This window comes from Rosa rugosa, chromosome 2, assembly GCF_958449725.1.
Source record: "Rosa rugosa chromosome 2, drRosRugo1.1, whole genome shotgun sequence".
NCBI classification, from domain to species: domain Eukaryota; kingdom Viridiplantae; phylum Streptophyta; class Magnoliopsida; order Rosales; family Rosaceae; genus Rosa; species Rosa rugosa.
This window is the reverse complement of record NC_084821.1, coordinates 11,874,906-11,899,457: the sequence shown is the minus strand read 5'-3', so window position 1 is coordinate 11,899,457 and position 24,552 is coordinate 11,874,906. Positions and strand designations below refer to the sequence as shown.

The 24,552-nt window shown below is 38.6% G+C and overlaps 1 protein-coding gene and 1 non-coding gene across 2 annotated transcripts; both read right to left on the bottom strand.

Moving 5' to 3' along the window:
* Window positions 1-1,172: 1,172 nt before the first annotated feature.
* On the bottom strand, window positions 1,173-5,607 carry LOC133728249 (alcohol-forming fatty acyl-CoA reductase-like). The gene is made up of 10 exons (XM_062155650.1): window positions 5,401-5,607; window positions 5,235-5,338; window positions 4,898-5,100; window positions 3,704-3,804; window positions 3,154-3,349; window positions 2,830-2,994; window positions 2,563-2,644; window positions 2,045-2,311; window positions 1,543-1,670; window positions 1,173-1,452 (listed from the first exon to the last, which is right to left on the bottom strand). Exons 1-10 carry the CDS (start codon window positions 5,477-5,479, stop codon window positions 1,296-1,298), a joined length of 1,482 nt encoding a protein of 493 aa, XP_062011634.1. The 5' UTR covers window positions 5,480-5,607; the 3' UTR covers window positions 1,173-1,295.
* A 1,881-nt stretch (window positions 5,608-7,488) lies between these two features.
* Window positions 7,489-7,579, bottom strand: LOC133734953 (small nucleolar RNA snoR26). Its single transcript, XR_009858698.1, has one exon. It is a non-coding gene; the product is annotated as a small nucleolar RNA snoR26 (small nucleolar RNA).
* Between the last annotated feature and the right edge of the window lie 16,973 nt (window positions 7,580-24,552).

The following is a 24,552-nucleotide window of genomic DNA, read 5'->3' as shown; positions in this document are numbered from 1 at the left end:
TAAAAAATAATAAAAAAATCCTAAAACGCTCCTCCAGTCGAGTAACCCGACCTCAGCCTCCTTCTCTCTCGATACCATCTCAGCCCCAGATTACCAATTTCTGAAAACCCAGATTACTAGCTGAAATCTCCCTCTCAGTCCCTCCCTCACCCTTCTCTCTCTCTCTCTCTCTCTCTCTCTCTCTCTCTCTCTCTCTCTCTCTCTCTCTCTCTCTCTCTCTCTCTCTCCGTCCATTACCAACTCCTGCGCCACTCTCCGTCTCCGAAATCCTCCTCCGCCAGTGAGCCATTGGATGCAAAGCTCCAGAAGTTCGCTGTCACCGTTTTGATCCAATAGTCGATTCGATCTCCCTAAGCCTTGATACTCTACAGTCTGCACTTCTCTCCTCACAGCTCAGTTCGGTGAGTAATCTAGATTCTAGGGTTTTCAATTGGACTTTTTCAATCCTCTTGATCTGTGAATGAAATTGAATAATTTGGATTGTTTTCTGTTGGACAATGTATTTGTGAGTTTGTGTTGTAAACTATAAACGTTTAATAATGCATGATTACTGTTATGTTAATGAGATAATTGGATATGCATTCCAGTCTTCCAGGTACCAGAATGAGTGGCAAATGACAGAAGTGCAAAACTGTCTTTGGAAAACAGGGAAAACAGGCAAAGCATCTTGAACTGGAAATTAGGCCCGAAAAGCCCGAAAGACCGAACCAGCTCGAATGGGTTCGGTTTCTGTCGGTTTTCATTTCAAAGAAAACTCGAACCGGCTCGAACTGATAGTTTCAGTCTTGGTCTCGGTCTCGGTCTTACTGATTTTCGGGCCCGACCCGACCCGAGACCAGGCCTAGTTCAAAGCATTTCAAAATCGAAATTGATATTGAGGTTATTAACTTATTGTATTGCCTAACTTTCAAAATCATATATATAAAGAAACAGCAACTTCTGAAGTTCTGATGTCTTAGTCTACATTAAACCATGAAGTATAAATCCACCGTTTGCAACAGCGACTCTGATCAACTAACAGCCTTCTATCTCCAACTCTTGCTCTCTCCAGCTTTTCCTCCTCCAATTTAGTAAACATATCCCAAAATAAATAGTAAATTGTGCTTAAACTGAATGACAGAAGGAGGTGCATTTTCTTTTAATTTGATAGCAGCTATGGACGACTAATACAATTATTCGCAATCTAGGTAGTTAGACAATAATAATGCAAATCCAACACATAAGTTTGCAACGCGCACACACACAGAGGTACATACACACATACATATAAATCATTGCATCCCAATGCAAATCCATCATTTGATCAGAACATGTTTCAAGAATCCTGGAATGTGTGTGTTCATAATGTAGTCTTCCCAATCAATGCATGTTGGATCAAAATTAAAATCTTGTACTTCTATGTAACCTTCTCTTGTTATCTTTCGCAACTTCTCTGTGTTGGTGTCGTCAAAACTATGCAACATTTAACACTCTGTTAGTGTCATTACATGATTACAAATAATCAAATTATGTTTAATTATAACCAGTTAAAAGCATACGTACATGCCCTTAAATAGCATATAGGGACGGTATAGCTCCACCATGCGCATCACCAATCTGAGTTTCTGGTTATACTTGACATATATATCTTGGAAACATTGGCCAGATACTTTGTTCACCAACTTTAATCCCTGGAAAATAGAATGAAATTAAATTTATGAACTACAAGATCTTGTTGACCGACGTTGTTCTTTTTCAATTTTTTATTAATGAGTATACGACATTATCTTATTGATGAATAGAAGATGAAATATGAAAAAATATTATATATAATGACCCACCCATCTAAGCATACATCTTGTTTTGGTTGACAATTTTTCTTCTCTTAAAGGCAGAACTTCCTCTAAGCATATATCAAGAGATTCAAGCATTCTCTCTAGTGGTATGCTAAGTAAGGAGTTTCTACCATTATATCAAAAGTTTGAGATTAATGTATTAATTGATTTAAGATTAAGTAACTTTTCTTCATGTTAATTATATAATCTAGTGAGTGGTTAGAACAAACCTTCAAAGGAAGTGAGTAGCGAATTTTCATGTACATATGAAAAGTAGCCATGCTCTTGAATATTCGGATCTTCCTCGCTACGACAGGTTTTTCATCCTTGTTAATCCATGGATATTTGGTGAAGTATTTCATTACAAAACTACGAATATCATTGAATTTTATTGGATTTCTTAGTGAGCTTCCCACATGGTAAATGATGTTGGATGATTTATTTGCATTCACCACGATCGCTGCTATCATTGAATTTACCACCATATCCACAGGAATCTGCTTACAAACATAATTAGATACCCTTTGACATAAAAGAAATAATTAACTTATTTATTTTCTTGTTTCCTTCTAGATAGTAGCAATATATTATAAACTCAAGGGTTACATTAATTTGTTCTTCATAGACCCTAGGTGCTATATGAATCACCATATTTTGCCTCACATATAATCAAGTTTAAAATACACCAAGTATGAATACTTATACTCTTTTTTATTTATGCAGAATGAATACATACACTTAAACTCACCATATCACATACTGTCATAGGATCAAGAAGTAGGCATGTCAGCTTTCCTTTACAATAACCAGCAATTACGCTATCAACAGTTCTTTAACCACCCAGATATCCATTGAACACATGTATACACAAATTTAGTATTGACCTGATTAGGGACCAAATCAAACAAGTAATAGAGGTTTATGGAGAAATATCATTAACCTCTCATAAGCTATAGGGGTTAACAGTATTTCTCAATTCCCAAACAAGTGTTTTGAAGTGCATGGACTCTCATACCTGTAACCTTGAACCCAACCTGGAAATGGTTCACTGTATGTGCTGGAAACTATAGGTGGACGTACAATGACAAAAGGCAGATTGTTTTTAGAGTGATGACTTAAGAGTACTTCTCCCATCGCCTTTGTAAACACATAGGTGTTTGGCCATCCATGTAGTTTAGCCCTACAAATTAAGTTGTATAGAAGGAAATCTTTAAAGTATTTTCTCTTCCTTTTTTATTTTCATCACAACTTGGAGAAAACTAAGTTTAAAGAATGAGAGAGATTATTAACTAATAAAAATTTTGAATACTGCAAAAGTAAGTAGGTTGATGACTAAGACCTTTCAATGCCGAGATCCTTCATTGTATTTGTAATAACTTCTTCTGAAGCATCTTGTGTTCTCAATTCATTCAATTTTTCATTCACTAGGTTCTTTTCTACTACTTCGAAATCAGATCTAGGCATCTCCTTGACCCTCTTATTCATTGAAGTTGAGTCTTCTAGTATGAGTCCGACATCTTCACCACACACATATGCTGGAAAACACGTACCACTAATTAGTTATGCAAATCCAAGGACTGAGACATGGAAAGAAAAAAATAAAAAGAGAGATTTTTTTTACGGTTTTAACCCTCAAATATTTAAAAACCTTTATAATTGAATTATTTAAACATGACACAAAAAGTCAGTTCACAAAGGAAAAGAAAAAAGGAAAAAAAAAAAAAAAAAGGATTCAAAAATTACCCACTACGTTTCAGTTTTTGTTTTCTTTTCTCCCACACACATAGGGTACGGGTTCCTGCTTGCTAGTACTAATTATTTAGAATAGAAAATGTTATGTAAGTTACGCAATCTTAATTAATTAGAACAGTAAAAGATATAAATACTACCAGTTGATATGTGGAGAAGCATCTCTAGTTTTAAGCATTTGTTTGCAAAGCCCAACATGTGCAGAACTCCAAACGTATTGATGCTCAAGGATATATCATATCTGCAAACCCAGCAAATATATATATATATATATATATATATATATATATATATGATGATTTTACTAATGTGAGATAACCATATATATGCATTTAGCTAATGTTTAACAATTATCCTAATATGTGAAGAATTTTTTATCATAATATTAGAACCAGTATAGGGTGCCAAGAATAATGGAGAATGTTTGCAGGTCACTAGGTACAAAAGTTATACACTTATTTGATCACCAAAACAAGAAAAGCTTTCTATTATATATAAGTTATCACATTTGCATGTAATATATACAAAAAAGATTGATGGGTAATAATAATGGAAGAACGAGATAGAAAGACAGACGGGGCAGAGAAAGCAGTCAGGTAGAAGAACAAGAAAATGACAGTCAAACAGGCCTAGAATGAAAAGGGCTTTATTAGTGCCTGACATTTGTCAGAAATTCCACTTAATGTTATTTGTCAGAAATTCCTACTTCAACTTTCATGTCAAAAAAAAAAAATCATGTCAACATATTTTACCAAATTAAATTTTTGAAAAAAAAAATATCGTCTTTTATTTTTTCTATATCTATACTATATTTAAGAGAATAAGGCTTGCTCACCATAATTGAATTTTTTTACTTTTTTACTCTAAATATTAAATAACTTTATATATGTTTCAAATTGTCAGAGAAAAAGAAAATCAAAACTCAAATAAGCAATTAATAAGAAAATTTATTATTTTCAGAAACTAACTATACCGCCCAGTACCATTTGGTCTAGTGGCATAGTTTCCCCGTCGTAAGTGGGAGGTTGTGAGTTCGACTCACGAAAAACTAATTGTAGCATTTGAGTTGTTTATCCGATAAAAAAAAAAAAAAACTAACCCGATTCTAGACCTGTAACCACCCACTTCTCTACACCCAAAAAAGGCCTCAGTACATTAGAAATAAGTCACCCACTTATAAGTTATATTTTATTTTGTCACTTTTCAGATGTGAGATTTTCGCTCTCCAATAAAATTTACCTTATGCGGAAGAAAACATCAAAGATGGAACTAGTGTAAGAAAAAACAAATTTAACTATAGAAAGTTGGATATTTGTGTGGCATGTATTTGTTACCTCTCATCAAACTTGGTATTTGCTGCAGAACTCACTATGATTTGTATCTCAGTGCACATATTTTCCATCAGTATGACATCCTTCACTCCCAGGTTTTCAAAACTTACGTCTCCCGGTAGAGCAACGACTTTTTGAGATATAAAGGAGTCAAAATCTTCACCCCGTGTTTCTCTCAGAACCTTGAACAACTCCTTCCCTAAGATCTTGATGCATAAATTCAAAGTAAACTAGTAAACTCTAGCTCTTCAAAATTACACTGTTATTGTATGCATGTGTGCTTGCCATTTTTGATTCTTAAATAATTAACGACTATGTAGTTGTGCATGTTATAGAATACCTCATTCTTCATTCGATATGCAGCAGATTCAGCATCAGTTGTTCTTAAAAGAAGATAAAGCCTCTTGACGTCAGGTTGAACCCTCAAAATTTTCTCTACGAATACTGCATAATACATTAACGTCACAAATTGATGAGAGAGAGAGAGAGAGAGAGAGCTATCGTACCCATTGCAAGGAAACCAGTGGCTCCAGTAATCAAAATGGTCTTATTACGTAGGTATGCCAGCATGCTCTCCAACTCCATTTAAGAAAATAATTAAAATTAGAAGTGATAGAGGGAATGAAGTCTAGCTTTGGTCGAGTAGTGCACTTGACTTAATGCTTAATTTGGATGATCGAATAATTTCAAAACCTAATGTGATGGCCGGGTTTATATAGCCATAAGTAAACTTCACCGATTGGCCAGAGTTCTATGCAGGACGTATTTAATAAATACACCCGCCAACTACTCACAACCTCACAAAATCTTGTCAGGTGTTCGTTGGGTTCTTATAGGATATTAAACTAATTAGCCCCAGTGCAGCTGCAGTTGTACGTGGTCATTTCCAGCTCCAATAATGTGTAAATTCACCCGCGACAATACAACAAATGTGGGCAAATGCCACGCACCAAATTAAAGAATTGTGGATATGGATATCATACCCACGTACTGCGCGCTGTAAAAATAATTGCTGTTAAGAGCAACTCCAACAGCTTCCCTATAATTTTTGTATTATAGAGAAGAAAAAGTCAAACTTTTAGCCTATTTTTCTTCTCTAACTCCAACAGATTCCCTAGTTTACAGTAATCTATAAAATCTCCATATTCTTCTTTAAAATTTTGGAGTTTGCTGTAAATATAGGGAATTTGGTTTTCTCTCTCCTCACTTTCCCTAAAATAGAGATAATTATAGGGAATCTGTTGGAGCAAAAGAGGCTTATTTTTCCCTAAAGTAGAGAAAAATCAAAATATAGGGAATCTGTTGGAATTGCTCTAATAGGGGAAAGATTCAGAGCACTGAGTTCACCAACGTGCACTTGTACGATTATAAATGGATGATTGGATTACATTAAATATATTTTTTGGTTATTAAAAAAATATTGAGTATAAATATTAAGAATTTAGATCATCTTATAAGTGTAGGATCACTTACACCGTCGGTGTACAGGAGAATTTTCACTGTTTATATGACTATATATCTTCCACCTACATGCACAAAGCATGAGTTATGCATTATTTAACACTTGTTGATGTTTTCTTTTGTGTATAAGCACGATTGGGCCATAATTTTTACTGAATTTGAAAATTTTTTCCTCTTCATATCAGGATATGTTTGATATCCATTTTTATTTTGTTTAATTTAAATGGTGAGTGGGTGTTGATTCACTATTTCACTATGATTTACAGTTTTATAGCTTTGATTTCATCTTTCATTCATATATAGAGAAGTATCTTTCGATTTAGGGGCTTACAAGAGGAAAAAAAAAATTGGATGCATGGCTTAAATAAAATCTAGCCCCACCAAAATGATCGACATTATTATAGGCAATTGAAATTTGAAGGTTTTGTAACTTCGTATGCCTGGTTGGTGGATGCGGTGGGTACATGCCATGAAGAAGGAGGACATTCTAATACGTGGCTTGATGTGCATGGTGGGTGCCGCGGGAACATGCCTTGCAGAACAAACACGTTCTATGAGTGGCCTGATAGTAATCCGTAGTTTCCGTCTTTATTATTCACCTAACTCGTTTTGGCGGTGCGGCCGACTTGCTCCCTTCCTCCTAGATCGGTTGGCTTTCTGGCTAAATGGGTTAGGACCCGGATTCTCTCCTAAGCACATTGCTGTCCTAACCTATCTAAGCTTTCACTGAGATTAAGACACGTGTCAATATTCATTTCCAATGGTTTACTTTTCTCTCCCGGCTTAAAAAATTAGTGATTTTACGAAAAAGACCCTTAACAAATTCTCGTCCACTCTCTCTCCTCTATTCTTTGATTTCTTTCTCATCTTCTTCCTCCCTCTTTCCAGATCAAACACAACTTCATCATCTTATTCTCCAGTTTATCGAATTGAGACGTGCCAAATATCAAAAAAAAATTTGTAACTTGGTAGTATCTCAAATTCCCAAAATGGATTCTGGGAAGTTGCAGATAGATAACGCGAAGTTGCAGATTTACATCATCGATCCAGAAAGAACAAGTGGTAAAAGTCGTAAAACAAACATATAATACCCAACTTATCAATCAAATCAAAACTAGAATGAAAAGAAGAAATAGCATCTCAGATTCAAATTCCCCATAGTTTTCTTCACGGGCAATCATAGTGCAAGGATAACGAATTAAAGAAAATCATCACCGATGCTTGCTGAAATCTTTCTATAACTCAGAAAACCAAACAATCAAAAATTCAACTAGCAAGTAGTAGAGGGAAAACTCTTAAACAGATCGAAGAGAATCATATATGTATAATTTGGGGTTGGATGCTCCATTGATGGGTTCTTCCCTGTATAATTTCATTCATTGATACTTGAATTATCTCCCTTCAAGCACTACGGGATCAACCATACCTATCAATCTGGTATTTTCATGTTCAGAAAGTCTAATTTAACTAAACCCACTTGATTAGCAGTTGCTGTTATGTATTGGTGCTGAGTGAGAGTAAAAGAGGGAGAGCAGAGAGGGGGCAGAGAGAGATCTGCACTTCGGCGTGAAAGGAAGAGATTAGGAGAAGAATAAGATAGACTGATAGAGAACAGAAAAACACAAGCTAGCTTTGTTGTTTGTTGTAGATCATTGGATATAAAAATTAACACGTGTCTTAATCTCAGTGAAAGCTTAAGTAGGTTAGGATGGTAATGTTCTTAGAAGAGGATCCGGGTCCAATGGGTTAAACCTCAAATTTCCTTCCTCAAATGTGCATGTGCAACAGATGATGAAAGAGGAGTTAGAGGCCTGGGTGTTGTTCTTCCAAATGAGTTGGGGAGTGTGCTTCTAGCAGCTTCTAAAGGATTGCAAGGCAAATTCAATTGTAAAGTTACTGAGATCTACGCAGCAGTTTTGGGATTGCAAGTGATCTATAATTCTGGTTTTCATTCTTCTCATATAATTTTAGACTTTGACACTTTATCGGTGGTCAATGATTAACTAAAGATGTGGTAGACTTGTCTGTAGAGACTATGTCATTAGAAGAGGTGAAGTCATTTTCTCACTTTGTTCATTTCAGTTGTTTGTACTTATTTGTCCACGTAAATGTAATTAGGCAGCGCATTTGTTAGCTAGAAACGCGTTTTTGTCTCCTACTTTACATGTTTGGTTTGAGGACGTGCCACAATGGATGTTCCATGTACTTAGAACTGATATAACTATCTAAATTGCTTATCAATGCAATTACTACTTTTTTTCTCTCAAAAAAAAAAAAAATGTTTTATGCACTTTACTTATTCCCTTAAATAAGGATCGATATGTAACGACCGAAGCGGGACTCTCAAATGAATGCTCTATGGGAGACCCTAAGTTGCGCCAAAAAAAAAGAAAAAAAAAAAAAGAGACCCTAACTGCTACGTAGAGTTCCCTATTATCAGTCTTCCTATGGACAAAGGTTCAAAATCAAAAAATAATTTCATTTCATCAAAATCACAAGCTTCTTGTCCTTCAATAAAGCAATTAACAGTTCAAAATTTTTATAAACCCAGTTCTCTTTCTCATGTCAGATTTGATGATGACATGGCCTCTCTTGCCAAAATTCACTGTGTTTGTCGAAATTGGAGATCTGATTGAAGCTCTTGGTCATTCCTATAACAAAAGTTGTCCCATCATGTAGTGTGATGTTCCTTTACTATATAGCTTCATTATGGAGGTGAAGTAGGAGCAAGGGAAATCAATCTATTGTAGTATTAGACATATCTTAACCAAAAGGCCGAGAAAGGTATATGATCACATAACCTTTTTTATTTTTATTTTTTAGGATATATGATCACATAACTTTGCCCAGAAAAAAGTTGTCAATAAGGTCCCTCTGTTGTCAAACTTCTCTCTTTCATCGAGAAAACTCTCTCTACAGTTTTGAGAGTCAGTCAACAGCTTCTCCACCCTCTGTGGTGTGTTTTTCTCTGAGTTTTGTCTCAGATCTGAGACTTTATGTCTCATTTTCATTATCTTTTTCTTTACCCCAGCCCAATTCCTCTTCAACTGCCCAAATTTACTTCCACTTCTCTCACCCTCATACAACTCCATCTCTCATGTTCTATCCCATCTTTTTCTCTTTTTTTCCACAGTCCCCTCACACTCGTTCTCCACCAAGGTATATACACCTAACTCTACACCTGGGAATAGCTGCCGAACCGGTACTCCACCGATGTGTGTGGACGTCACCAGACCAGTGGCGTTATGTTGCTCGGTGATCTCCACCACCACTACTGCCGCTTCCATGTCCTTTGGTACCTCTGTCCTTCTTATGCAGACTGCTCGGGTATGGAGAATGATGGTGAACATACCTCTGGCCTCCGAAAGTGAAGCTTTGGTCGATGCCTCTCTCTCTGCAGCTTGGTGGTCAGCCATGACGGCTGGTCTCTCTGTGGCAGTTTTTTTGTGGCTTAGATCTAGGGTTGTTTTGGTTGTTGTTGGGCTTTCGGGCCTCGGTTTGTTTCTCTTTTCTGTTTGGTGTAGGTTAATTAAGCTTTTGTCTATTGGGCCTCCAAGCTTAGGACTTTTGCTTCTTTATGCACATCAACATTTGTAATTTGTTTCCCTTTAATGAATTAGCTATTTGACCAAAAAAAAAAAAACTTTTCCCAAAAAAGATATGAAAAAGCCTTCGGCAATATATTAATTTTCCTATATGTGTTTTAATTAGGGTCCTTGACCCAAAGCACTAAAATGAGCAAAAATTATCTCACTTATCTCAGCAACAGATTTTTGTTCTCACCTACACAATTTAACAGCAAATGACTATTTTTCCCTCAACTCAATTAATGAATTACAGCCACTGCCACCCCTCTCCCCCTCCCTCTCCCTCTCCCTCTCCCTCTCTCTCTCTATATATATATACAGATCCTAACTAGAGTGAGGTCTCACTCTGAAATTAACGTGTGAGGTTGGAATTTAAAGTCACTTTTCAGTCTCATATCCACATCTCGACCGTTCAGTTTTTAGGTACTAGTGTATAGATCATCTCTACAAAGTTTCAGCCAAATTGATGATCTTTAAAGTATCTAACTCACTTAAACCAATGGACGAACTGAATCTGTCCACCTTAAACCGTACTAGCTTTAAGGCAGTTACTCCCTCCAATGGACGAAAGAAATCTCTCTCTCCCCCCCCCCCTCCCTCCACTCTTCATCGACGACGTTCTCACCGGGGACAGTGACGAGAGCCTCCAAATCTAGATCAAGCCTCTGCGCGACGTGTCGTAGATCGAGAAGTTGCACAGGTGCCTTCTTCTGCAACTGGACGACGACGAGCCGACGACAACTCAAACCCCGCAGTCGGTGACATCAACCTCTCCCTCCCAGGCGAAAGTTCACAAGTAAGCCCACCTGAGGCAATTTTCCGGTGAGATCGAGCACGTCTTCACGGCTTCACACTCTTAAAAGAACGTCGTCATTTTTTTTTGTTTTCTATTTGAGATCGAGCACGTCTTCACCGCTTCACACGTCGTCCTCTTTTTTTTTTTCTTTTGGGGTAAAATTGTGGCGACCCGGAGGCCGGATTACCACAGCGCCGCCTCTCCAAGGAACCCTACACCCGTGACACTTAGGGAGTAAGTACTTTGGGCCTATAATTCCTCAAAGAGACAAGGCCTTTAAGTTGGAGAACAAGAAATCTATAAGCCCAAAATTCTTAGGCTTGCATAGTGAGCTTGGCTCGTAACCACAAGGTTACAAACTAGGTAAGGAAGAGAAAAGGAAGGTGGTGTGGTGTTGAAATTAGAACCTACGTCATTTTTAGTTATTAGCCCAAGTTTGCATTAGGTTCATTGAATGGTAATTTGTGTGAGTCTTCTAGGTCTAGCCCACTAGGACCTAAGCTCAAGTGCAGGTTCTAACCTTAGGGTTCCACTTTGGTGGTAAGCAATCACATACATCATCAACCATACATATCTTTACAAAAATTTGACGGGATCAAACATGCCAAATAAAGAGAAAAATAAACTTTAAATAAAACAATTTTGTGGCCTCCAAAGATAATCCTCCGTACCCAAGCTTCGACAGCAACAGCCTGCAAAACAAACTAAATTAGGGGTTAGGCTCCTACATCCAGTCATTGCCCATGCCCGCCCCCATATCTAAGTTTGAAAACAAGAGTTATTCTTTGATAAAAAGGTAATAGATAAAACCGGTTTGTGTTCCCACGTGATCGTCACCACGTAAATATAAATCCACGGCAATTGATCTCCTTCCACAACTTCCATCATAACTGTCCATCTAGCCAATCACTTTCCGGAATTCAATTATCACAAGGCTAGAGACAAAGGGGATAATCAATAACAAGGGCATGGTGCACATTGCCCACCACCGGTGGCTCAGGATTTTCAATCCCCAAGGAGGAACAAACCATCTCCTTACATCCCCATCAATTGCCAACACATCAATCCAACCACGCAAACCATTTCAAGTGTAAAAACAGATAATTTCCAAAACATGCAAGAGGCCTCATATAAAACATAATATAAGCAAGAAAAGCATAGATAGAGTTAAAGGCATCCCTTACCTGGAACTCAGCTTTCTCTTGCAGCACTTGGCCTCAATGCAACCTTGTAGCAACCACCACTTCACAAGATCCTACCAAGATATCGAGCCTAGATCAAATAAGCGACATAAACAACGATAAACAAGGCTAGCAATTCATTCTCAATACTCTCCGAAGAAAACCCCTCCTTTAATCTAATTTACTAACTAATAACCAGACCATTTGGGTTCCAAGAAGGAGTTGGTTTTTCAGGAAAAAGTGGTAAGAACACCTTTAAAAGACAAGTTGTTGAAAGCAGAAAACAGAGTTTTAAAGGAGTTGTCAAGGGTCACGGAAAATTGTTCAAAATACTAAAGGTAAATTCTTGAGAAAAAATTTGAAAGAAGGATGGCTTGACAACCAACTCAGTAATATTGAAATGGTTATTGAATTTCAAGTGAAGCCATTCGAAGAGTAAAGATTTTAAAGGCTAAAGTAAAACAATGTGCAGATTCTTTCCAGAAATATCAGCTTCTGTATACATATTTCAAAATTCCATAACTAATTCTAGAGAAATGATTTTGAAGTGATTCAAATTCTGAAACGTTCATTTTTGTGTCTACTATCTTTCTCTAGGAGGAGCTAGTCTCAAATTCTCAGCGGTTTAGCTCCAGTTTTGAAATAAATGCAACTGGGTCAGATTGTACTGAAAACTGAAAAACTGCAGAAAGTTGTTCTCTTGTTCAAAGCTCTTTTGGTACCCAATAAGGCTAGTTAAGTAGACTCTAAGACACCTACAGAATGTATCTAAAGCTTCTAAAGACCTAAAATTTCAGTCATCCTCTAATACTATAAGGGGAGGTCTTGTAGCTCAATAATATGATGTTTGGACAACCGTAAAACGAATAAACCCTTGGACCAAGCACGATTTTAATGTTCAAGGTATAACCATGGTCTAGCGTAATTCCAACACATCAGAATGAATGAGAAAATCAAAGTTAAAGCAACAAGGTACCAACAACAATAGTGACAAGTTGTAATCTGCAAGGATTCGTAACAACAACCAAATCAAACATAGTGTTAAGGAAAGCATGATACTCACCAAAGACCAACCAAAAAAGGTGAGTTTTCTTGAGGGCTTCAACTGGAAAGAGAGCTGAGGGAGTTTGATTTGATCGAGGCCAGTTGTAGGCCAAGAAGTTTACTCGATCTCGGACATGCAGAGTGAAACAGAAAGTTCTCAATATGTAGAAAAGTTGTTTGAACGTATTGAGCCTAAAAATTGAGGAAAAATATAGGAACTTGATAGTTCAATGATCTTACCAACTATTGGTATCAGTCTCAAACAAGATGTGGGGGATTCGGGTAGAGAAAGAGAAGGAATTCAAGCAGAAATCCGGAGCAGGTTCGCTTCTGAATAGCTCACACTTCGATTGGTTTATAGGTATCAAAACGACTCCAATAGAGCTGAAATTTGGAAACTAGATAGAAGAGACAGAGGCGAACAACTTTGATGAAGAAAGCATTTTGATCGGAGGTCCCGAGCTAGGCGTTTCGGGGCGCGCAATCAGACTAATATGCACAGGAACTAGAGGAAGGGTGAGAAGAGAAGGGTGAATGACAATCTCTGGCTTGGATACTCCCTTTTGAAGGCCTGGGATAATTTTCTAGGAGAGGTTGCCCTTTGCATGGTGGCAACGTGGAAGGGAGGAGCTGAACGAGGTTCTCCTTTTTCTCTGCCTAATTTTGACGTGAACAAGAAAAGAAGAAGGCTGGGCTTTGTGTGTGAGGTAGAAGGCTCAACTTGGGGCAATAAAAGGGTTTGAATCAGCCAAGTCATGTGATAGGAAAAATAGGTTTTAAACTTAAAATAATAGGGAGATAAAAGTAGAATTGATAAATACAAGAAAACTCAAAATTAAAATGTTGACAAGACTAAATAAGAATTTGGCTTTACCAAACTTGTATTTAGATAGAAAAATGGTAAGGTAAGTTTTGTCGGAATTTTGCTCAAGTTTGAAAAATATATTGAGTAAATAAATAGTATTTTTGAAACACGGATGGATGATTGATGAGTAAGCGTAGGGTAAGGAGAACAGAAATTCCACCAATTTTTAAAAAACAAGATAGAATGAGAAAATCGTAAATGCACGCGCAAGTAGATTTCAAAATTATGCAAGGATGCTATCATGAGCTACAAGAACCTTATTGGATTAAGGGAGATGTTCAGGTCAAAGGTCAACTAACTTATTGGGCTAGGTTCACTAGCATACCCGTTTGTTGGGTGTCCAAAGTAAATTATGGACCCTAACCTTAAGCTATTTTTGGGCCTAAGGCCCAAGCCCAAACTATTTCGAAAAGTCTTTAGCCAAACAAAGGTCGTGAAAAATTATCCCGTCCAAAAGTGACGTTCGGAATTTCACGGGGTCTACAAAAATTGGGCAGAAGGCCTAGAAGGGAAGAAAAAAGAAAACAAAAATGTTTTATTGTCTCCTAATAAAACATTTATTGGGGGGCAACAAAACATTTTTCAACATTTATTGCCCCCAATAAAAGTTTTGAATTGATGTAATCTCCTTATCTTTTTCTTTAATTACAATTTTATTTGTCTAATTTTAGGGAGATTAGTTCCATTTCCCGCAGTTGATAGGTTTATTGGGGGGCAATAAATCTCTCTGGCGACCTATGAAATCTCCGACGACCTCCAGCGAGATTCATAAACTTTAATTACCCTCAATAATGTCTATTTGGGGGCATTAAAGGTCTATTGGGTGGCAATAAACCTCTTCGGCGACCTATGAGATCTCCAACGACCTCTTTGGGGACCTCCGGCTAGGTTTTCAGAGAAGTCCGATGGCCGGCCGTCGGTGACCGAATTCCCGTGACCGGTGACGGGAGTCCGGCGAGGTGACCGGAGTCAAGCGACCAGTGACCGGAGTCTAGCGACCGGTGACGGGACACCGGCGAAGTCTCCTATGGCTTCTCTCTCTTCCATTTTCTCTCTCCATCTCTCTATGTAACAAAGGGGTGAGGGCAAAATAGTCTTATAAAAAAAATTAATTAATTGGGTATTAGGCAAGACCTTATTAGAGTCTTTATGGGTAAGTAGAAAAAAAAAATAAGTGGGTGGTGTAAAGAGAAAAAAAATCTCTAATTAGGGTAAATGGTTAAAAACCTTTTTAATTATTACTTGTCATCAATTTACAAGCAAGTAATTAAGCATATAAACATTATCCAAGCAGAAAAGCTTTATGATTAGTGAATAATTAAGCCAACATAGCGTCCCTCTCCTTCCAATTTGCCTATAGCGGAATAACAAATAACTTCATTTCATCCACAGTCAACACATCCAAAGCAAATTCAAGTAAAGAAGAAAATGAATTAAACATAAGATCAAAAGTGATGTAAAATTTAATATGGAAGCGATTAAGGAAGGTGATGCAATTCACATGTACGCAAGTGCAACTCTAACGGTGAATGGAACATATTAACAGTATGTAGCCAATTAGTTGTTTCCTTTCTAAGGTTCGAGAATCCCAAACCCCGGTATTGCAAGGAACAGAGACTAGAAACCCAGTTTAAATCTGAAACCGTACCCATGGGTTCATATACAAAGATGTTGTAAGATCAAGATGGCATATACCCAGGGAAACGATTAGCATCCTTGTTATTCTATTCTTCTTCTTCTTCTTTTCTTTTCATCGTGTACAGTTGATTTTGATTTTTCAAATTTTGATTTTTCAAATTTTGATTTTCCAAATTTTGATTTTGTTTTTACGTTTAATAAAGAAAAGTTTAATCTAATTATAATTTTAGATTTGAAATATGTAATGTCATGTCATTTCCACATCACTTGGTGTTGTGTTTGTTAGGAATTCGACCTAGAATTCCTCTTGCGGAAGCAGACAAGTGCAAAACAATATAGATAAACGATCGAGAAAACAAACACGAACTTGTTAACGAGGTTCAGCAAAGAACTTTGCCTACGTCCCCGGGCTGCTTGGGTTTCACTATAGAAGAAGAATACACGAACAAGAATACAAGAATCTCTCACAAGAAGTTCTCACCAACTCTCAAGACCTCACTTGCTCTCTCTATTTAATGCTTCAAAGACTTAATCTTCTACTACAACATATGCCCCTATTTATGGATATCTAACCAAACCCTATAAGACATTGGAAACCTATTCCCAATAGACATAGAAACCATTACCAAGTAGGATTATGTAAGCAGGTAGGAAACAATCAAAACTCCTCTTTGATCAAGGATTAACAAATCCTTATCCTATGTGGAATTGGATCCACACACCCAACAGTGTTGACATCATTTAAACAACAAATCTGAACCATTAAATATTTTAAAATCTAATGGCTTACAAGATGTGTAAAGATTTGTGTAAAATATAGTGTCTCATGATCAGAACTCATATAAGGGGGGTTCTAGTTGGACCTCTAAATTTGCTATTTGGACCTCTCCTACTTATTGGACCTCTAATTCACTTTTTTAAATACTTAAATAGCTAAGTGCACCTCCTTAATTTTACCAAAATATCCTTGAACAATTAAATTTATTCTTTAACAATCTTTTGTTTGTTTAAGGAAAACTGAATTGGGAGATAATTGAATCGTACTTTCATTGATAATAGGGGCCTCTTCATATAGAGGATTACAAGCATAGAGATAGAGTTGTACATGGAAACATAATCGTACATTGATTGGATATCTCCTAAGATTCTCCAAGAATATCTCTAATATAAACCCTATTTCAACTAGAGCAAGTAACCTCGAGTTTGGGCCAGACACATATTCTGGATTTACTTGAACACTCCCCCTTGTGTCGCCCAAACGTGGTGCTCCTCTCGTTGCCTCATTAAAAACTTTGCCGAGTAACAAAAACCCTGTGGGACAAAAATAACATCGGTCGAAGGGGAAAAAGAGCACAACACACCCTTCACATTTCGAGACCATACATGTAGACATCTCCCCCTGATGACTACGGTCATGGGAGTTCGGATAACTTCCACAAACGATGCTACCAACATGTTTCTCGAAAGTAGAATTTAGGCAATGACTTAGTGAACAAGTCTGCCACATTGTCCTCATATCAAACCTTCACTTTGATCTTGAGGAGAGTCTGTTGTTGCTGATTATGCTTGGTGTTGTCGTTTTTGATGTAGCCTTTGCTTCATTTGTTCAAAGCAAGCAGCATTATCCTAAATGCTCGTAGTCTCATCTGTGGTAGACTTCAAACCACAATTGTTTCGAACATGCGTAATTATGGATCCAACCCATATACATTCCCGAACCACTTCGTGAAGAGCAATAATCTCTGCATTGTTCGAAAATATAGCGACTAGGGTCTGTTCTGTAGACCGCCAAGATATCACGGTCTTTACCCATGGTGAACACTTAACCAATTTGGGAATGACCTTTGTGTGGGTCAGAGAGATACCCAACATCAGCAAAACGTTCCAAAACACATGTCGTTTTGGGATGGGGATAGTGGACGCAGGCCAGTGTTGGCGGCGTTCCTGGTGTGTGATGGGTCTGAATTCATCGTCTCTCTGTAGGGATAGAACAAGCTCATATCAATCGTACATCTCAAGTACTGAAAGATATCTTTTACACCAATCTAATGACGTCGCGTTGGCACAAAGCTATATCTAGCCAACAAGTTCACAACACATGAGATGTCCGGTCTTGTGCATTGAGATAAGTACAATAATGCGCCTATTGTACTTAAGTAAGGCACTTCTGCCTCTAGCACATCTTTGTCATCATCCTTTGGATGAAGAGGATCCTTTTCAGGATCAAGACTACGGACGATCATGGGGGTGCTTGAAGGCTTTGATCCTGTCAAAATGCCTAAGCATCTATCGACACGATGCTCAAGTTCCAAACCGAGACATAATCGTGTTCTCCCAAAATCCTTCATCTCAAACTCAGATTTCAAGTGTTCAACGGTTTCCCTTAACTCTTTAAGGGCTTTTAATGAAGATCATGTCCAACATGAACCGCGATAGAATCTGAAACTTGTTATGAAAACGCGCGGGCATATCTCTTCCCAATCAAGTAGTCACTTTAGTGAGCGCTTCAATCTCTTTGTAAAACGCGCTCCGTGGTCTAAAGCTACTTGACTTGGGTAAATGAAGTTCACCATGAACCTTCATGTATATTCCGTATCTAGATCCCCATAGAGATACGTAGTGACCACATTCGTAAGCTGCATAATCAGTTATTAAAAACTACCAAACTGACAGGGTAGTGGAGTGCACTGACATCGATTACGAGAGAATATGTCTCATTGTAGTCGATTCCAGGGCGTTTTGTGAGAAGCCTTGCGCCATAAGGCGAGATTGCCATCTCTTTTTCTCATCACACTTTCTAACGAATACCTATTAGTCAACAGGTTTTATGTTAGGAGGTGTTGACATCATTGGCTCAGAAACCTTCCTCTTCGTTAGAGAATCCAACTTAACCTGGATCGCATCTTTCCATTTAGGCCAAATTTCTCTACGTTGGCATTCATTCATCAATGGAGCGTGGTTCGATATCATCGGACTCAACAAACTCATGTACAACGAAATGCGCAACTACATCATCAATTATGATAGAGTTTCTATCCCACGTCTCATGTACACTAGTGTAATTTTCAAAGAGCTCTATATTCTCAAGTTTAGATTCTGACGTTGAGGAGTCCCCCAACGATAACCATAACCCGGAAGATACTCATGAGACGGATTTTGAGTCTTAATGATCAAAGGATTGGAATGTGCCAAAGTATCATTCGAACCCACGGGCCTCCCAAGCATCCTAGCTAGGGCCATGGCCTATAAGGTGGCGTTACGTCCTCTCGTAGGGACGTCCTTCCTTGCAGGCATATATGCAGCAAATGTGTGTGATCTAGTCACTTTAATAGGGATCGAGATGAGACATAGTGGGGACAGGCCACGACAATTCCTGTCGTTCCTGCTGAATATTCGTGTTCTTATCTCCCCCTAATGATGAGAAGATTGTCTCATCAAAGTGACATCAGTAAATCTAGCTGTAAGGAGATGGCCTAGCAAGGGCATTAAGTGGCGGACGATTGTTGAAGTCTCAAATCCAACGTAGTTGCCCATTCGTCTGTAAGGACCCATCATAGAGCATTGTGGCGGCACAATTGGCACATAAATGGCACACTCAAAGATGAGTAAGTACGATACTTATACTTAGTCACTAGTTGTAACGCAGAGGTAGATTGAGTGGCGGTGGGTCGTAGACGAATTAGCATACTTACATGCGATATTGCATCACCCCAAGCGGATATAAGGAGATTGGTACGCATTACCAATGTCCGGACTACCATCGTAGACATTTTCGCGAGACCATTTGGGTGTGTTCATGGGAATGTGATGTCCAACATCAGCCCCAATGTAATAACCATCGAAAGTCTTCGATGTAAACTCTCTAGCATCGTCAAGTCCAATTGACAGAATAGGATGATCCGAGGAGTGAGCCAGTTGTCATATGATATTTGCTAGGAGTGTAGCATAAGCAGCATTACAAGTGGACAATGGCACAACACGTGACCAGCGTGTTTGCGTGTCAACCAACATCATGAGATATTTAAACGTCCGCAAGTTGGTTGAACTAGTCCACAGAATCCCCACGGATTCTATGTAAGAACATAATGAGTATTTTCATATCCTTTGCATAGGACGGTCTCAGTCCTAACTTCCCTAAGGAACGGGCTTTGTAAAACGAGCGAGAGGCCTTAGAATGAACAAATGAGGATTTTGGTTGGGGTTAAGCGTCTGAAACGTTATTTGAAGCAAAGTTAGTGATTGTAACATCACCTGGGGCGTCATCACCATGATGTACGCTATCCATGGCGTCATGGATAAGGAATATGCTAGCCCTAGGCTGGTGGTGGACGGCGGCAGCTCAGAAGACAGCGGCGGCGGTCACACTTAGTCCGGGAATCAACTTTTGATGCATGTTTCGTTTCGCTCGAAAGAAAGGATGTCCATGTAAAGTCTTTAGTAGACGGATTATCATATCAGGACTAGGATGACCTATCCTGTCGTGACATAGCCAATATGTGTCTAAATCCAAGTGATCTTCTCTAATAACTTTTATTGGATTAATAGCTCGAAAAGTGACTAGAGTCCACTAGAGAGACACATAAACTTCTCTAAGATGCGCCTTTGCTCGCAATCATTAGAGGCATTGCAAAGGAACTTATTTTCGTTCTCTACATGCTTTTTCGCATGGAATCTGTTGGCTATTCATTGGTGCGATTTGCCTTAGGAGCGTAGAGAGTTTCTGTGACAGTAATCAAGGTGCCATTTGGCAAGGGAGAACTTGGGCTATTCCATGTCCTTGAATCAATACTGATGGCCCAGCCATCGTAGTCACAAAGTCATATGCTCATGAAAAATGGAGTCATAATGAAAAGAACTCAAAATTTTATTCATAAGCCAACGGAGTTACATCATTGTCTCTTTGACCAAAGAAAATCTAATCCAAAATGCTAGCTAATGCAAAACAATGGTAGTCGTCTAACTTCTTTCGGTAATTCCAAAATAAATGTGACCAGGTGAGTAGAGAGATGTCGGTGGAGCAAGGCTCGCTTAAGTACCACTAATCTCAGAACCTTCCTAGACATCACACTTACTTTGGATGAGCCTACTTTGAAGAAAGACTAAACCATTGGCATTTACTATAAAGTATATGGCAATTGCCTATTACATCTCTTGGAAAAATAAAGACTTAAACAGAATTGGCGATCTATTGATCCCAGCCAGATTTGTAGTCTTCAACCCTTCACTCTAGATCATCTTCATGATCTTCTTGTTCCACATAGTGAGCTTCTCTTGCTTCACAATATGCTTTGTAGGCGGTGGCAATTTCTTGACGAGCTCTACAAATGTGTGCCCAATGACCGGATTCTCCACATCTAGAACATACATCTCTTTGCTCAGACTCCATTGATTGAGGTGCTTTGAAAGCGTCATTTAGATGGCTCTTAGTGTTGGTAGCGCCACCAACATGGTCAGAGGCGTTACCTCCCTCTCTCTTTCCACGTTGACCTCTTCGGTTCCGTGTTCGCCTATTTTGGCAGTTACCTTCCCAAGTAGAGCGATTATCTGGACCAGAACGTCCAGAAGTATCCCTAAGATTAGGGTTTCGCTCTTGGCACCCTCTCTTAGGGGCGCGACTATAATTGGATTCCGGAATATGCTCTGTTTCCACAGATCTCGAATTATAATTCTTCACAAAGACGTTGTCATGCTTTTCAGCGACATTCATAGCTCCAATGAGCTCATGAAACCTTGTGATCCGTCCTGCAGTAACATCGATTCGATAGTTCTTAGCAACCATCAATGTAGAGACGGGGAAGGTAGAGAGAGTCTTCTCAATCAACATCGCATTTATGATCTCTTTACCACAGAATTCCATTAAAGATTTAATGTGAAGTGCTTCCGAGTTGTAGTTAAGAACTGACTTGAAATCACAGAAGTGGAGGCTATGCCATCTCACTTCTAGGTCAGGAAGTAGGGAGTCACGAACGTTGCCAAATCTTTCTTCGAGTGAGACCCACAGCCTTCTAGGGTCTTCTTCATTCATACACTCGTACTAGAACGAATCATCCATATGATGAATCATTAGGATGATGGCTTTCGCCTTATTTGCCTCTAAGGCTGCTCTATTTGCTTCCAAAGCTTGAGCTTGCTGAACAGTTAGCACGTCCTGGCTAGGCTCAAGAATCGTATCCAGGATTCCATAGGCCTTGAGATGCAGGCGGACATCACGAACCCACCTGTGATATCCAGAGCCAGTTGTTCCCAATGGAGCAAAGTCCAATTTGTTCAGGTTACTCATCCTGAAAGAGAACAAGAAATTAGGGTTAGTTTGGAAGCGAAAAAGGATACCACGAAAACAATAAAAATTTCTGAGCGTAATCGCTTCCAAGAAATTAGGAATTTCTGAGCGTAATCGCTTCCAAAAAATTCAATTCCAAGAGGTATTGGATTAGATCAAAACAATGACGTAACTGGTCTATCCATAAATTCTCTACAAACTCTAAGCTTGGAGATCTCAACAAGCTCCAAGCTTGGAGTGAGCACGAACCCCATAGTTCGGCTTAATTAGGTCTCCCTTATGATGAAGAAAGGGCGGTAGAAGAAGGGAGTTTGCAAGTCCCCGAGAAAAAGAAGAGAAATTGAATTAAAAAACTCTAAAAAAAAGGGAACTTTTAGAAGAAAAAAATACCTCGAAATAGGTCGCCCGAAAATTTGACCTGAAAAAAGTGCCCGGAAAAGTCGCCGGAAAGTTGACCGAAAATGGTCAGCCGGCGTTGACCTATGCTGACGTGGCGCTGGGATCCGGTTGCTGACGTGGCAGTGGGTCCTTGTGCTGACGTGGCAGCGGCGGTGGGTCAGTGGGCCGAGTTGACTCTGGGCTTCTGGCCTTGTTCCTTTCTCCTTCTGGGCTAGGCCTTCCTTTCTTCTTCTGGGCTGGGCCTTCCTTTCTTCTCTCTGGGCTGGGCCTTCCTTTCTTCTCTCTTTCTTCTTCTTTTCTGTCGGTTCAAAGTGCAGCCTGAACTTTTGGCCAGTTCGGAGATTAAATGGCCGGTTCCAGGAAAAGTTTTTCCGGTTCCCGGATTATGGGATTGAGACGCTGCTTTTGGAAAAATTTGGTAGTAATTGGAGGTCTGGAAGGTGGTGAACCGGTGGAATATTTGCTGCGGGTGGTTGGGAACTTCCAATGGCCGGTTCAATAGGTTTCCGGTCGGTTCTTGGGGTGGCGCCACCGGTTCTGGACTCCTGGTATTGAGGGCTTCAATATATGCTGCGGTGGTTGCTAGGATTTGAAGGCTACGATTTTAGGGTTTCAGGGTTAGTGTTTCGTGCTAATAACGTGTTTAAGGAAAACTGAATTGGGAGAGAATTGAATAGTACTTTCATTGATAATAAGGGCCTCTTTATATAGAGGATTACAAGCATAGAGATAGAGTTGTACATGGAAACATAATCGTACATTAAACATACTTTGAAAGTAAAAAGGAAAACGTCGTTAGTTTGTCGTGGGAGGTAAGAAGAGTTTTTTTTTTTCTTTTCTCTTTCTCTCTGTATCCTTATATATCTTTTTATATGAGTTGACAAAGTCCAATAACTATTGAAAAATGATGGAGGTCCATATACCAAATTTGGAGGTCCAACTAGAACCACCCCTCATATAATTGCATAGAGTAGAGTTAGCTAACTTAAGTAAAACTACTCAACAACTAAGATCATGATACAGTTTATTTCAACTGATGCATAAATTAAGCTTAGTCTAGTCAGAATTACTTAATTGAAAGAAAACAGATTATTTGATTGAAATCAAATAATAGTCCCCCTTATTTTCTTACACAAAAATATATTAAATAAAAAAAATTACATGTCTCGAAGAACTACGAGAGTCTACTCCTTTTATTTTTCTTTTCCAAGTTGTGAAAAAAAAAAATATTAAAACTCAAGCCATACGAGCTTGCGATGGGAAGTGGATTTGCTATCCTCAAAAATTATGTCCCGTGAATGATATACCGCCACATGTTTTCCCACTAAAAGAGACTTCACACCGTTAAAAACTATTTTTTTCCTTACAAGAAAAATTACAAAATGGTAAACCCTGCATGTTGCAGTAGGGCTGGGCACGGGCCGGGTCTGACTTAATTTTTAGTGGGCCCGGACTCGGCCCGTTTTTCCACAATCAGGGACCGGCCAGTTTCATTTCAGGCCGGGCTTCCGGGCTTTCGGGCCCAAATACCTGTATTTTACCTTTGCTTATGCCTATATATATCCATATCTACTTTGCTATATATCCAGATTTCATTCATATCAACCTGTTGAAGATTTGAATCAAAACACAATATCACGATCCAAAGTTCAAGCTGCAAATTCGAATATCCAGAACACATAATATCCAAATTCAAATATTCATCAAGAACAATTGAAGCTACAATTCAAATACGAAGTGTCCAAATTCAAATACAAATATCAAATTAAATAGATAGTCCTAATTCAGATACAACAATTTAGCAGCCATTTTTCCAGTCTTCTATCCAGCAGCAATGCAGCCATCCATCAATTGGCTTCCACAGTTTTCCCTACAATAGCCATCATAAATAGATTTAGATAACAAAGAACTATTCAAGCTGCAACTTTACTCAACTAGCACTACACACAGAACCTACTTCAATAACAAAGAACCATTCAAGAGCCAAAAGTTTACTCAACTAGGAGTACACACAGAACCTACTTCAATACCAATATTCAAGATTATCAACAACTCAATATACAAAAATACCAGAAACTGCAGATCTCTTAATATAGGAACAAATACTAGAAAGCAATGAACTGAACAAAAACCCAAATCCCAGTTTAGCTACAAACCAAATAAGCACAAATAGAGATCAAATTTATCAATAAACTGAGGAACCCATGAAGCTAAAACGAGATGGCAGACCTGAAGAACAACGGGCTCCTATTTTGGTGTCTCAGCCTCACAGCTATGGCGGAGGAGAGGGAGAAACTGAGAGACGGAGGCGGCCTCTGGTGCGATATGAACTCTCTCCGGTGAAGACGAAGACGAAGAGTCGAAGACAGTGCGAACTCAGACGAAGATTGGAAGATGAACTCGGTCG

Coding starts and splice junctions, on each gene's coding strand:
- LOC133728249 (XM_062155650.1), bottom strand. CDS start 5,479: ATGGAGTTGGAGAGCATGCTGGCATACCTACGTAATAAGACCATTTTG. Junction 3,805..4,897: donor AATACCAAGTTTGATGAGAG/GTAACAAATACA, acceptor CTGGGTTTGCAG/ATATGATATATCCTTGAGCA. Junction 3,350..3,703: donor GCTTCTCCACATATCAACTG/GTAGTATTTATA, acceptor CGTGTTTTCCAG/CATATGTGTGTGGTGAAGAT.